Source organism: Bubalus bubalis, chromosome 9 (genome assembly GCF_019923935.1).
Source record: "Bubalus bubalis isolate 160015118507 breed Murrah chromosome 9, NDDB_SH_1, whole genome shotgun sequence".
Lineage (NCBI taxonomy): Eukaryota > Metazoa > Chordata > Mammalia > Artiodactyla > Bovidae > Bubalus > Bubalus bubalis.
Window position 1 is genome coordinate 76,417,083 of NC_059165.1, and position 14,359 is coordinate 76,431,441.

The 14,359-nt window shown below is 36.9% G+C and overlaps 1 protein-coding gene across 9 annotated transcripts in view; it reads left to right on the forward strand.

Moving 5' to 3' along the window:
* The first annotated feature begins 4,738 nt into the window (after nucleotides 1–4,738).
* DMXL1 (Dmx like 1) overlaps nucleotides 4,739–14,359 on the forward strand; it is a 125,830-nt gene continuing 116,209 nt past the window's right edge. For 4 of the 9 annotated variants that reach the window (XM_025292991.3, XM_025292985.3, XM_025292988.3 and 1 more), the window contains exon 1: nucleotides 4,739–5,356. Coding sequence is in view for 8 of the 9 variants with exons in the window: in XM_025292985.3 (XP_025148770.2) it covers nucleotides 5,270–5,356 (87 nt within the window). In the remaining variant the exon portion in view is untranslated. The remainder of the gene's footprint in view (nucleotides 5,357–14,359) is intronic. The other 5 variants (XM_025292987.3, XM_025292989.3, XM_006078086.4 and 2 more) reach the window with 2 other exon arrangements.

A 14,359-nucleotide genomic window follows, 5' to 3' on the forward strand; every position in this document is an offset into this window, starting at 1 on the left:
GCAGCACAGGAAGGTTTCTGGGACAGTCTATTATTTTTGAGACTATTATGATAATGATATAAAAATGTTTACGTGCAATTCCAGCAACAGTCTTTGTTATAGAATTAGGGACTATCCGCCCTTTATCTATTGGGAGTCAACTATGGGATGGAAGCCCTTCTTGGTGGCTCCCATGGCACAGGTCCTAAGAGGAAAGGGATTTATATCAATAAGTTTAGGATGCTGGGAAAGATTGAAGGCAGGAGGAGAAGGGGACAACAGAAGATGAGATGGTTGGATGGCATCACTGACTTGATGGCCATGAGTTTGAGCAAGCTCTGGGAGCTGGTGATGGACAGAGAAGCTGGTGTGCTGCAGTCCATGGGGTCACAGAGAGTCGGAAACGACTGATTGACTGAACTGAACTGAGGATGAGGGTAGCAGAGAGGAGGGGAATGAGGGGAATTTCAGTAAATAAGCTGGTGAGAAAGAGGCATGATTACTTCTCCATCTGAGCTGACTTCTTATATGCTCCTTTCCTTCCCCCACAAGAATCTCAGAGTTTAGCCTGTTTGCTTTTCTTTACACTGTCACCACTCCTTAAGTCTGACAGAAGTCCTCCTTTCCCTTTAAGACTAGAACTAGAGAGAGCATAGACTTCTCTTTGGCTTGCCAGTCCTCGAAACCACAGTACTTTGGTTTTCTAAGAGATTCTGCTGCTAGCAATAAGGCAAAATATGCAGAATTTTATTAAAGAAATACTTCCTTTTTTCAGAGCCATCCTTCCTCTTTTGTTTCTTAGAAATAAAGCTGGAGGAAAAAAACTAAAGAAATTACAGGGGGGAAAAGGAATGAAAGGAACTAAAGGCAAAAAAATAAATAAATAAAGGTACACAGCCTTTGAGTATTCAAAGGACAGAATGAGAAAATTCAATTACAGTTCAGGAAATAATTGGATTCAAGAATTCCCCTGGACTTCTTGTTAGGAGGTAGATTTGTGGCCTCTGGGCAGAAAGGGTAAGAGAAGGGAGGATGAAAGGCAGGCATATATAATTTACCTTCATGTCTTCCATTCTTCCATTTCAAGTTGCATAAGAAGTTAGGACTGGATTTTGGATTGAATAGAGATTTGTTAAGGGAGGTGAGTGACATTACTGGGTGATCTGTGAAGAGTAGCAGTTTGAAAGCAAAGAGCTTGTCTATGGACAATTCTCCAAGGTAGTTCTTTAAGGACTCTTTATACATATATATATATATATATATATATATATATATATATATATATATATATGTAAGTCAGATCCTTCTATAGTCATTCTTGCATTCAACTATTAGTGGTATCTACTCTGTGCTATGATAAATTCTGGGGACTCAGGGATACAATGTGTGTGTGTGCTGCTCAGTTGTATCCAACTCTTCTGTGACCCCATGGACTGTACCCCGCCATACTCCTCTGTCTATGGTATTTTCCAGGCAAGAATACTGGAGTGGGTTGTCATTTCCTTCACCAAGGGATTTAAAGATGCTTGTGTAATCATCAACATGAAATGTTTTACTAATTAAGCTGAGTTATTATTCAGTACAACCACCATTTTGCACAGCAAAAACTATTTTGGAGATCATAGAATAGTAGAGGATCCTTCCTATACATTAGGGGTTGGCAAACTTTCTGTCTAAGAGCCCAAATAGTAAATATTTTGCTTTGCAGGATATATGATCTCTGTTGAAACTATTCAACTCTGCAGTTGTAGTGTGAAAGCAGTCATAGACCATACCTCAATCCCTATGCATTGCTGTGTTCCAATAACATTTTACTTATGGACATAGACATTTCATATAATTTTATGCATCAAAAATATATTTATTCTATTAATTTTTTTTCAACCATTAGAAAATGTAAAAAACATTCTCAGTTCAAGGGCTGTATAAAACCAGACATTAGGTCTTAGTTGTAGTGGAATGAATAGATACAGTACAAGGATTTACCTGTTTCATTGAAACAGTTCATCTGCTGTACATCAAAAATAGGGTGTTTAATGGGCAGTTTTTTTCTGAATAAGATGCAAAGGATTACCTCACTTTTCATTAGTTGTTGTACTATAGTCCCATAGGTTTGGATACAGGCCAAGATGGCCTCAAAATATTTATGGCATTTCAGACATCACTGAAAAATTTGATTTGGACTGAGGTTTGACACTATATGGAACACTTTAGAAAAAATATGTCAAAAGGTTAGGTTTATTTAATAATAGTAATAATAATAATAGTCTTCCCCGTGGGGGAAAGACTTAGTCTTCCACTGTAGGGCATGAGTTTGATCCCCTGTTGGGGAACTAAGAAGCCTCATGGCCAAAATACCAAAACATCAAACAGTACTGTATCAAAATCAATAAAGGCTTTCAAATAGTCAAAAATCTAAAAAATATTAAGAATAACTAAATCTATTAAATTCTGCCTATGTGCTAAACACTGTGCTCATTTAATCTTCATGATAATCCTATGAAGAACGTCTATTAATATCCCCACTTTACAGATAAGGAAAGTAAAGCACAGAGAGATTAAGTTACTTGTCTAAATGAGTAATTAGGGCAGGAGTCAAATTCCATATATTTCTAGGATGAAGGAATTTAATAAAAACTAATAGATGTTTATCAGGAATAAAAATGCCAAGCAAAAAATTGTTGATAAGTTAAACTTGCTAATTTTACAGATGAGGAAAACGGTCTTAAAGTTAATGAGACATTTTCCATGGTCATACAGCAAATGAGAGATCAAGAGTAGATCTCAGATTTCCTAACTATTAGGTCCCTTACTTTCTTTTATCCTTTTAATCTTTTATTACATACTTTTTAAAGTATGCCTTTTAAAACCAGAAAATAAGCAGAATAGAGCAAGTAAACATGTTAAACTTTGGGCTACATACAGAATTTATATGAAAAAGAGAAAAATCTTGATTTAAGATCTAAAATATAAAATTAACTTAAAGGCATTTTAAATAAAATCTGAATTAATAATTAAAAAACAAAATGTTACACCTCAATAAAATAGTATTTTTTAAGAAAATTTAAATTTTAAATCCCTCATTTTTATGAGGAGACTGGGATAAATAATGGAATTCATTTACATCTTTCAAAATTAAAAAAGGGAGATGGCTCTTTTAGACTTTTGTTAAAAATATTTTTTATTATAGTTGATTTACAATGTTGCATTTGTTTCTGCCCTATGGCAAAGTGTATCATTATATAAATACATATATCTACTTTTTAAAGATTTTTTCTTAAGCTTACTTTTAAAGTAAACTTCTAAAATTGCAAAACAAAGTATATGCACATTGCAAAAAACAGGGAAAGCAAAAAAAAAAAAATAATAATAATAAAATTACCAGTACTCTTCTCATCCAACTATTAGTGTGAAGAGTTTTTTGTTTGTTTTTACCACCAGAAAAGGGTATAAAAATCAAAATCGGTTTCAGTTCAGTTCAGTCGCTCAGTCGTGTCCCACTCTTGGCGACCCCCTGGACTGCAGCATGTCAGGCTTCCCCGTCTATCACCAACTCCTGGAGCTTACTCAAACTCATGTTCACAGACTCGGTGATGCCATCCAACCATCTCATCCTCTTTCATCCCCTTCTCCTCCCGCCTTCAATCTTTCCCAGCATCAGGGTCTTTTCCAGTCAGTCAGTTCTTCGCATCAGGTGACCTCTTTTTTTACGCGGAAATTATTATTTACATTCACTCTTTTACCCTTTACTGAACACCTAGATCGTAAAGTACACTTTGCACTGGACACTGGGAATACACGACAGCTTGTCTCTTAAGAGGCTTACGATACATGGGCGGAGACAAAAACAGATGTTTATCAATACAAAACTTGTGTCAAAACACAATGAGTTGAATCTCACAGTTGGGATTATGACTCTAATCACTTTGGAATTCTTAGATTTTTCCGAAATACCAGCTAAATGCAGAGCTGGTGCAGTATTATTATTACCACAACTTAAAAACGAGTGTTAAGTTGACCTTTGGTGAAACACCTCATTTTAGCACTTGTCAAGTGTTTTCCTTTTTAGCGAAATGGAAACGCGCGTCTGGCCGGAGTTACTACTGTGCGGGTCAGAGAAGCCGCAGGGTAGTACCCATTCAGTGGTAATCGTGGGCCGCCCAGAGGAGCGGTGTTTGTTGGGACTTGTAGTTTCTACCAGGACTGAGGACACCGCAAGTGTATTTATAATGTACTTCTCCCTTTTAAGCTTTCTGGTCCAACAGTCAGAATAAGCCCTAACCTAAAGCATAATTTGACAGCCCTTAACCTTATCCTGGAAAATCCCATGGACGGAGTAGCCTGGTAGGCTACGCAGTCCATGGGGTCGCTAAGAGTCGGGCACGACTGAGCCATTTCACTTTCACTTTTCACTTTCATGCATTGGAGAAGGAAATGGCAACCCATTCCAGGATTCTTGCCTGGAGAATCCCAGGGACAGAGGAGCCTAGTGGGCTGCCGTCTATGGGGTCGCACAGAGTCGGACACGACTGAAGCGACTTAGCAGCAGTAGCAGCAGCAACCTTATCCAAGGCTCTTTATGTTTTTACTAGGCTCCTGACGTTGAACATTCAAACGCACAGCGTCCCTCACAAACCTTTAAGACATTGGTCTATCCTCAGCAGTGGGTGGAGCCTTAGATGGGCTAGAGCTCGGGATTGGCCAACATCTCCCTGGAAGAGGCGTTTTCCTCTTGCTGTTCTGTCAGCCGTGGTAAAAAAGTGAATCCTTTACTGCAGTATTCCTTTTCGCCCCGAGAATCTCGCGATATTCCGGCCAAAGAGACCTAGCGACGCGTAGGGAGCCGCCGAGGCCATTGGGGCTGGCGGGCACCGGAGCCTGCAAGGGCCAGGTCAGGTGGGGAGGGCGAGTGCGTGCTGCTTGCGACACTTGGGCTCGGTCCGGGCCAGCCACCCACACCTCAGGGAAGTGTTGTGGACTGCGTGGCCCTCCTGGCCGGTGAGTCGGCCGGGGGTCGCGGCCGCTGGGTCGACCCAGAGCTTCACCTGGGCCCGCGTGGACTGTGACAGGTGCGCGGACGAGCGCGGCGCTCCGCCCGCTCGCTGGCCCGCCCCCTCCGGGCCTCACAGGCCGGGGCTCGGGATGAGCTGCGGGCCGCAGCTGAGCGGCTCTGGCTTCTGGCGCCTGTCGCTGCAGAACGGCCGCCGCCCGTGAAGGAAAGGGAGGGAAGCGACCGCTGACCCCGGGCATGAGCCGGACACGACGTCAGTTGCTGGACTGAGGCGTAGACATGAACCTGCACCAGGTGCTGACTGGGGCCGTGAATCCCGGCGACCACTGCTTCTCGGTGGGCAGCGTCGGCGACCAGCGCTTCACGGTGAGTGAGGGAGGCTCCCTCGTCGCCCGTGGCGAGTCCGCGCCCCTGAGTCAGCCGGTCTCGGCCCAGAGCAGCGGGCGGAGGCCCAGAAAACCTCGTCGCCCTTGCGGGGGTCCCCCACGCCCCACGGGGAGGTCCCCACTCTTTAGGGTCGGCAGACCTGGCCTTTGAGAACGGAGGCGGCAACAGCACTTTGGTCCTTGAGCTACTTAATGTTTACAGAGACTACACTCGGAAGCTAGAATGTTTTGTAGGATTTTTTTCAAGTTTTAATCTGACATCTTTGGGTTGGGGTGGTTTAACAATGTCGTTTCTGTGTAATGTGTGTGTGGGCTTTTTATTGTTCAAGTCCACAGGCTCTTAATTGTTAAGTTTAGAAATAGCTGGGATTAGTTTCATTTCTTCCTCTGAGTTAAGGTCAAGTTTTTGTAGTTATAAAGAGTGGGTGTCTTAAAAAAAAAACAAAAAAACTTAAAACAGTTACTAATTGTTTGCTGTCAACAACTAACACGTAGTAATAATACAGTGAAAACAGTGCTTTTCATTTAGTTTTCTTTAAGTTCACTGGGAATAATTTTGGAAAGAGAAAACTATTTTTGTTAATGGTTCACTCCTGCCATCCTTGCACTCAGTATTTGAGTGTAGAAGTCCTAGGAGACTTTTATTTATTTTAGATTGTTCGTATTAATTACCAAAAGTTGCATTACTATTCTTCAGTAAAACTCTTCTTTCATTTCTAGTATTTACATGTTAAAGTTTAAATGAAAGTGTCGTATTTTTCATTTGTCTTCCCCAGATAGTGAAAGGAGGGCCCCAAACTTCTGCTTCTTACCAGAATATTGACATTTTCTTCCTTAACTATAATTTTTTAAAGAATTTTCTGTAGTTATTATAATGATTTCAAGCTTTAGGTCAGTATTGCACATAATAGTCTGTCTAAATATACTTATAGGGCTCATGATTTTTGCTACAACTTGAATAGTTATTAAGCTATCTCTTAATAGTTGTGATTAAGTTACTTAATTTTGCATGTATAAGTGAAGCAAACTAAACAGCTTAATACCCCAGGTTTTCTTTTTATCCACTTTTGACTATTTTTTTTCATATTTCAGTCAATAAATAATAGAAAAGAACCCAGTAATCATTATTTAATATGGTGTAGTCATTTAGTACCTGAATTTGCTTTTGAGTAGTCTGTTCCTTCCCTGTAGAGTGACTCATATATGCCTTAAATTGCACTTGACACTAGGAATTTTAGAGATTCTAATTCTAAATGTTAACCTTGCTTCAGTGCTCAAAGGAGAGAGTGAACTCTAAGGGTGGTAGAGGGCCACCGGAGTCTCCCAGCAGTTGAACATTGATGTTGCTGTTCAGAAAATAAAGATCATCCTAAGGAAATGTTTCTAATGGGAGATTTTTGGATGGTAACATTTCATTCTCTGACATCTCCTAAAGTTATATGAATGCTCCTCTAATGTAAATTCTAACAACCTTATCTGAGAAGGCATTCAGAGTCTATTAATATGTAAGTAGTGGTGTGAACTTCAAAGTATATACAGTATGCTGACTTATTTATGCACCTAGATGGCCAAAGTGTTTATAATATTTTGGTGAATGCTTCTGTTATTTTAAAGGAGAGGTGAGTTAATGTGTCAAAGATAAGAAGAATGTCTTGTGCCATCATGTAGCTTGCTGCTCAGGTTTACTGAATTTTAAAGTGTGTTTCCATAGACCAAGCTTTAATCACCTCCTGCCAAGCCTCTTGTAGATTTCTCTCAGATCTCAGGAATCAGTGCAGTAAATAAGGTGAAAATAAACATTTTGTTGTTGTTATTTAGTATGAAGAGATCCCAGGTTTCTCTAATTCTGACGGTAGTTTATTAACAATCATCTTTTTTCCTTTGCAGCTAATCTACCCTGACTCTTTAACATTAAATTGATTCGTATAAACTAGATTTCATGCCCTCAGTCTTCTGGATACTATATACGTCTTAAATTTAATCTCTCTTGAAATTATCCTTTTTTCTAAAAAGTAGAACCTCTTGTTTACTCCTTGACTTTTGTTTTTAACCTCTTTTGATTTTGGCTTTTTTTTTTTTTTTCTTTTCATAGAAAGAGAACAAACATTAATGGTAGATAGTATGTGCAGACTAAAAATCTTTCCCTAAATTCCAGTTTTACTTCACCTAGGGATGTGAAATCTTCCTCTTATAGGCCCACTTGCAGAATTATTTTGTTTCTCCTGTTAAATTATACTTTCTCTAAAAACAGATTTAATGTTTGTAATTCCTGTCTTTGCATGTTTGCAGATAACTTATTTGTTCTTATTTTAAAAGATTACAAGAGATGAGATCCTGTTTTCTGAATATAGCCTGACAGGCTTTAAATTGAAATAAAATTGAGTGCCATTTCTCATGGATTCTAGATTTTAAAATATGACATTTCCAATATAGTTAGTATATATGAGACACTTTTTTTTTGCTACTTAAACTGGCATCAAACTATTTTGACTTTTCTGTTAACAGGAAAACTTCCAGTAGGCAGTGACCGTGTCTGTTACACTTCGAAGCACTTTATTTGCACTTTCATTATATTAGTAACCTGTTTTGCCTTGTGTGTGTCTTCCAGAGTTTCATTGTGAGCGCCTAGAACAGTGATTGAAGTACTGGTGTCACCTAATACTAGCATCATTATCTGAATTTGATTTCCAACCTAGTCCTTACAGTTAGTTATATATCCATGGGGAAATTCTTTTACATCGTTTGAGTTTCTTTTTTTTTTCTTATCTGTAAAATGAGGCTAAGGAAAGCATATTCATAGGGTTGTTACATGAAAAACTGTTAAGTTCATTGCTTAGTACCTGTAAAACTCTTAAAAATGTCAGTTATTATAAAGGCTAAACTCATAGTGCCTAGATTGAATACTAATTAAATCGATAAATAATAGTAAAGAAATCTTACTGCTATATAGTTAAAAATTGCAGTTTTAAGAAGTATTTTTAATCATTTAGATTTGAGTTCAAATAAAATACCTCAATTAAAGTTAAAAAATTTTTTTTCAATATCAGTTATTACGCATTTTACCCTAAATATCAGATGAACAAGCAGGAGAAGTTTCAGGTGTATTAGCAAAAATTCTTTAGTTTTTCTTTATTTACATGAATTCTTCCTTCATTCCTTTTTCCTTGTTAATTTCCTGCAGTCTTTAGAGTGGAAGTATATGAGCACCTGGCCCTAATCAGTTGACGACTTTTGTTTTTAGAAAAAAATATTTGCTTTTCATAGTTAAAAACAGGCATAGTTAGTTAGATCTGGTTTTCTAATATTTCTGTGCATGCTAGTGATATGTACTTTAATATATAATAGATTATCTGTACTTAGTGTTGAAATTGTGTTTTTACTGAAATGGAAAGGGAGGTAATTTTCAAGAGACAGATTGTGTTTTAGTTCTAGTTTGTAATTTAAATACCTTGGCTATATGAGGAATAGCAAACAAATAATAGCTCCAGACTCTTTTGTGTTGGACAACTCAGTGTTCCCAACCAAAGGGACCCAGATTAGAAGTCAAAAGACTGACTGCAGCTGTCTGGATGTTGGTAGAGAAATGGAGGCTGAATTAGCATTCTCCTTCAACTTTCTGTAATAGTAAGCATCCTTTAGTTTAAATTTTTGTTTTATTCACTGTAGGGAAGCCTTTATAGGAAGTTCTTTTTTTGGAGAAGCATGTGAATGGAGAGAATACAGGAGGGGAAAGTTTGATAATGTATGTATCTGGAGAGAGAATGATTTTTGTGGTGCTCATAGGCCATTAAAGGTAAAAATGAGACTTTAAATATTTGGTTTATTTTAAAATACAGCAGCAGCAAGTAAAAAAAAAGTAAAGTCTCTCAGTCGTGTCCGACTCTTTGTGACCCCATGGACTGTAGCCTACCAGGCTCCTCTGTCCATGGAATTTTCCAGGCAAGAGTACTAGAGTGGGTTGCCATTTCCTTCTCCAGGGGATCTTCCCGACCCAGGGATTGAACCCCGGTGTCTACCATTGCAGACAGACACTTTACCATCTGAGCCACCAGGGAAGTTGAATTCTTAATGTTGTGTTTTAATAAATGAGAATAATATTAATTACAATATGCCAAATATAAGTCATTTAACCAGGAAGTATACCAGGAAGAAATTCTTCTGATATGGTTGGTTAAAATAAAACAGTGAAAACAGGAAATCTAACTGTTATACAGAAATCACAGGATTTCCATATTAGAATGCTGACTTGCAACCTTGTGTAATTTTTAAAATTTAGAATATTTGAGACAGTTGTCTGCCAAACTTAAAGTTAAAAATCATGTTTGTTGTATGCTAAATAGCATGCGTATGAACTCAGTTTTTTCTTTGCACCTTGTTTAGCCTCAGTTAGTAATCATGATATTACATGTGCCTAATAAAAGGATTTTCATTTGTCAATTTAATTTTCATTGCTTAGTAATAGGTTATTCTGATTACAGATCTTTTGATAGAAGCAGCTAGTGTATCAATTGTAATATATGCATATTACTTTTGAAACTTGGGTAGCATGGCAATTTATTTGATAAAACAGTCTGTTCTTTTAATTATTGTTTTAATAATAATAGGGCAACTTGAAGTTTTTAGAACCATTTGTTTTGTAAAAAATCTATGAAACTGTAGATTTTGGTTTAAAGTATTATGTATAGTATATTTAAAACCAGGTAGATTAGTAGAGATGGATTATTTTTAAATCATACATATCCAATTTTGTTTATTTTTTCTTTAGTTTGTTAATGTGTGAATTATTAATACATTAAGTTTTAAAAGTTGAAGTATAATTGATTTACAATATTGTGTTACTTTCAGGTTTACAGCAAAGTGATCTGGATTTATATATGTGTATATATTATGATTATTTTTCCATTATAGGCTATTATAAGACATTGAATATTATTCCCTATATTAAATAGTAAATCCTTATTGCTTTTCATTTTATGTTTAGTAGTTCATGTCTGTTAATCCCATCCTCCTATTTATCATTTGCCCCCTTCCCTTTTCCTTGCCTGGCGTGCTGTGATTCATGGGGTCGCAAAGAGTTGGACACGACTGAGTGACTGAACTGAACTGAACTTTTCCTTTTGGTGACTCTTAAGTTTGTTTTCTTCATCTGCGCGTCTGTTTCTGTTTTGTATATAGATTGATTTGTATAATTTTTTAAATTCCACATATGAATACTATCATACAATATTTGTCTTTTTTTCTCCCTGACTTCACTTAGTGTGGTATTCTCTAGATCCATTCATGTCGCTGCAAATGACAATATTTTATTCTTTTTATGATAAATCCGTTGTATATATGTACCATGTTGTCTTCATACATTTATCTGTTGATGGACACTTAGGTTGCTTCCATGTCTTGGCTGTTGTAAATAATGCTGCTATGAACTTTGGGTGCAGAGCCCATTTTAAAGTTTGTTTTCCCAGTTTGGTTTGGTGTACTTACATGCTTATTAACTTGTCATGTTGTATAAACTCTAGTGATTGAATTAATTTTAATAATCTATTTAAAATATCCATAAGATGTGTCTATTTCAAGTGATTTTTGCAGGATACCCAGTTTGGATTATCTGTACAGGTTCACCTCTCTCTCATTTTTTTCCCTAAGCGTTATTGAGATACAATTGGCATTAACATTGTGTAAATTTAAAGTATACAATGTTATGATTTGATACACATACATATTATGAACTATTTACCACAATGAGATTAGTTAACGTATCCTTTACCACACATAATTACCAGTTTGTTGTTATGATGAAAACATTAAAGCTTTATTCTAATAGCAACTTTCAACTGTACAATATAGTATTGTTAGCCATAGTCACCCTGCTATACGTTAGATTCCTGGAATTTACTCATCTTATGACTGAAAGTTTGTATCCTTTGAGCAACATCTCCCATTTTCCCACCCACAGCCCCTGGCAACCACCATTCAATTCTGTTAGTAAAATATTTCTATTAGTAAAAATGTTTTTAGATTCCACATATAAGTGGAATATATATGTACAGTATTTGTCTTTCTCTGACTTAGCATAACGCCTTCAAGGTTATCACAAGTGGCAGGGTTTTATTTTTTTTGTGTGACCGAATAATATTCTTTTGTTTTTGTGTATGTGTATAAAAAATATTTTTTAAAATCCATTCATTCACTGATGGACACTTAGGCTGTTTCCATATCTTGGCTCTTGTGAATAATGTTGTAACAAATATGGGAGTGCAGATATCTCTTATAGTGATTTCATCATCTTGGGACAAGTTGAATTGGTGGAACATATGGTGGTTTTGCTTTTAATTTTTTCAGGACTCTTCCATACTGTTTTTGTTTGCTTGTTTGTTTTTGTTTCTTTTGCCTGTGCAGTGTCTTCATTGCTGTGGGTGGGCTTTAGCTAGTTGCAGCGAGTGGGGAGTACTCTCTAGCTGCAGTGCATGCGCTTCTCATTGCAGGGGCTTCTCATTGTGGACGTGGGCTCTAGCGTGCACGGGCTTCAGTAGTTGCAGCACGCAGTCTCAGTAGTTGTGGCGTTTGGACTCTCGAGTGTGGGCTTCAGTAGTTGTGGCCCATGGGCTCAGTAGTTGGGGCCTACAGGCTTAGTTGCCTTGCCACATGTGGAATCATGTGGACCAGGGATTGAACGTGTATTCTGCATTGACAGGCAGATTCTTAACCCCTAGACCACCAAGGAAGTCCTCTTCCATATTGTTTTTCACAGTGGCTCTGCCAGTCTACATTCTCACCAAGAGTACACAAGGATTCCTTTTCTTCACATTTTTACCAACACTTATCTTTTATCTTTTTGATGATAGCATCCTAATGGGTATGAAGTGATACCTCATCCAGTTTTGATTGGCATTTCCCTGATGATCAGTGATATTGAACATCTTTTCATGTACCTATTGGCCATCAGTACATCTTCTTTGGAAAAATGTCTGAGTCCCCTGCCCATTTTTAATTGGGTTGTTTTTGCTATTGAATTATGAGCTCTTTCTATATTTTAGATAATTACTTTTTATCAGGTAAGGTTTGCAAACCTTCTCCCATTTTGAAGGTTACCTTTTCATTTTGTTGACGGTTTCTTTTGCTGTGCAGAAGCTTTGCAGTTTAGTGTAGTCTTATTTATTACTGCTTTTGTTGCTTGTGCTTTTGGTGTTCCATTAATCATCACTGATTGCCAAGGGGCTTTCCCCCTATGTTTTCTTCTAGGAGTTTTGTTTCCAGTTTTATTTTTCAAGTTTAAGTTTTTGAATCATTTTTGAGTTTATTTTTGTGTGTGATGTAAGACACGGGTTCAATTTCATTCTTTTGCACAGGGATGTCCAGTTTTCCCAGTGTCAGCTTATTGAAGAAACTCTCTTTTCTCTATTGTATATTCTTGGCACCTTTGTCAACAATTAATTGACCATATATGTGTAGGTTATGTCTAGGCTTATGATTCTGTTCCTTAGGTCTCTGTGTCTGTTTTTATGCTGATACCATATTGTTTGGATTATTATAGTTTTGTAATATAGTTTGAAATCAGGAAATGTGATGATTCCAGCTTAGTTATTCCTTAAGATTGCTTTGGCTATTTGGGGTCTTTTGTGGTTCCATTGTGAATTTTAGGATTTTTTTTTACCCCCTGTGTGAAAAATGCTACTGGAATTTTGATAGAAATTACATGGAATCTATAAATGGTTTTGTGTAGTATGAACATTGTAATGATATTAACTCTTCTAGTTCGAGAACAAAAGGCGTCTTTTCATTTATTTGTGTAATCTTCAGTTTCTTTAATCTGTGTCGTGATAGTTTTCAGTGTCCAAGACTTTTCACCTGGTTAAAGTTTTTCTAAAGTATTTTATTCTTTTTGATGCTGTTGTAGATTGGATTGTTTCCTTAATTTCTTTTTTGAATAGTCTATTGTTAGTGTACAGAAATGCAGTTTTTTTTTTATGTTGATTTTGTATTCTGCAACTTTGCTGACTTTGTTTATTAGTTCTAAAAGTTTTTTGGTAGAGACTTCAGGGTTTCTATATGTAGTATCTTGTATTCTGAAAACAGACAATATTATATCTTCCTTTCTGATTCAGATGCATTTTATTTCTGTTTCTCGCCTAATTACTCTGGCTGGGACTTCCAATATTAGGTTGAATAGATTTGCTAAGTGTGGGCATCCTTGTCTTGTTCCTGATCTTAGAGGAAAGCTTTTAGCTTTTTACCATTGACTGCATTAGCTGTGAGCTTGTCATATATGGCTTTTATGGAACCATCCTGCATCTCAGGGATAAATACAACTTGATTATGGTGTATGATCTTTTTAGTGTGCTATTGAATCAGTCTTTTGCATCTGTTGAAGATTTTTGCATCTATATTCATCAGAGAAATTGGCCTGTAGTTTTCTTGTAGTGTCCTTGTATAGCTTTGGTATATATAAAACTTTGGTGCCAAAGTTTTTTCCTTCTCAATCTCCAAGGCTGAGAATATATTAGTCAAATTCTGTATTCATAAATTACTTATTATTTTCCTTCCTTCTTTCTTTCAGTGTAGATGTAGTATTTGTTTGTAATGTAGTTAGTTCATTTGTTCCCCCCCACCCATTCTGATTGCTTTATTTATGATGTTAATAAGTTTCAGAAATCATAACTAGCATCCATTGGTAGATGAATGAATAAAGAAGATGTGTGGGTGTATGGCTGTCTGGGGAGGCCTTACAAATAGCTGTGAAAAGAAGAGAAGAGAAAAGCAAAGGAGAAAAGCAAAGATATAAGCATCTTTGGAATGCTTTGGAACATCTGAATGCAGAGTTCCAAAGAATAGCAAGAAGAGATAAGAAAGCCTTCCTCAGCGATCAATGCAAAGAAATAGAGGAACAACAGAATGGGAAAGACTAGAGATCTCTTCAAGAAAATTAGAGATACCAAGGGAACATTTCATGCAAAGATGGGCTCAATAAAGGACAAAAATGGTATGG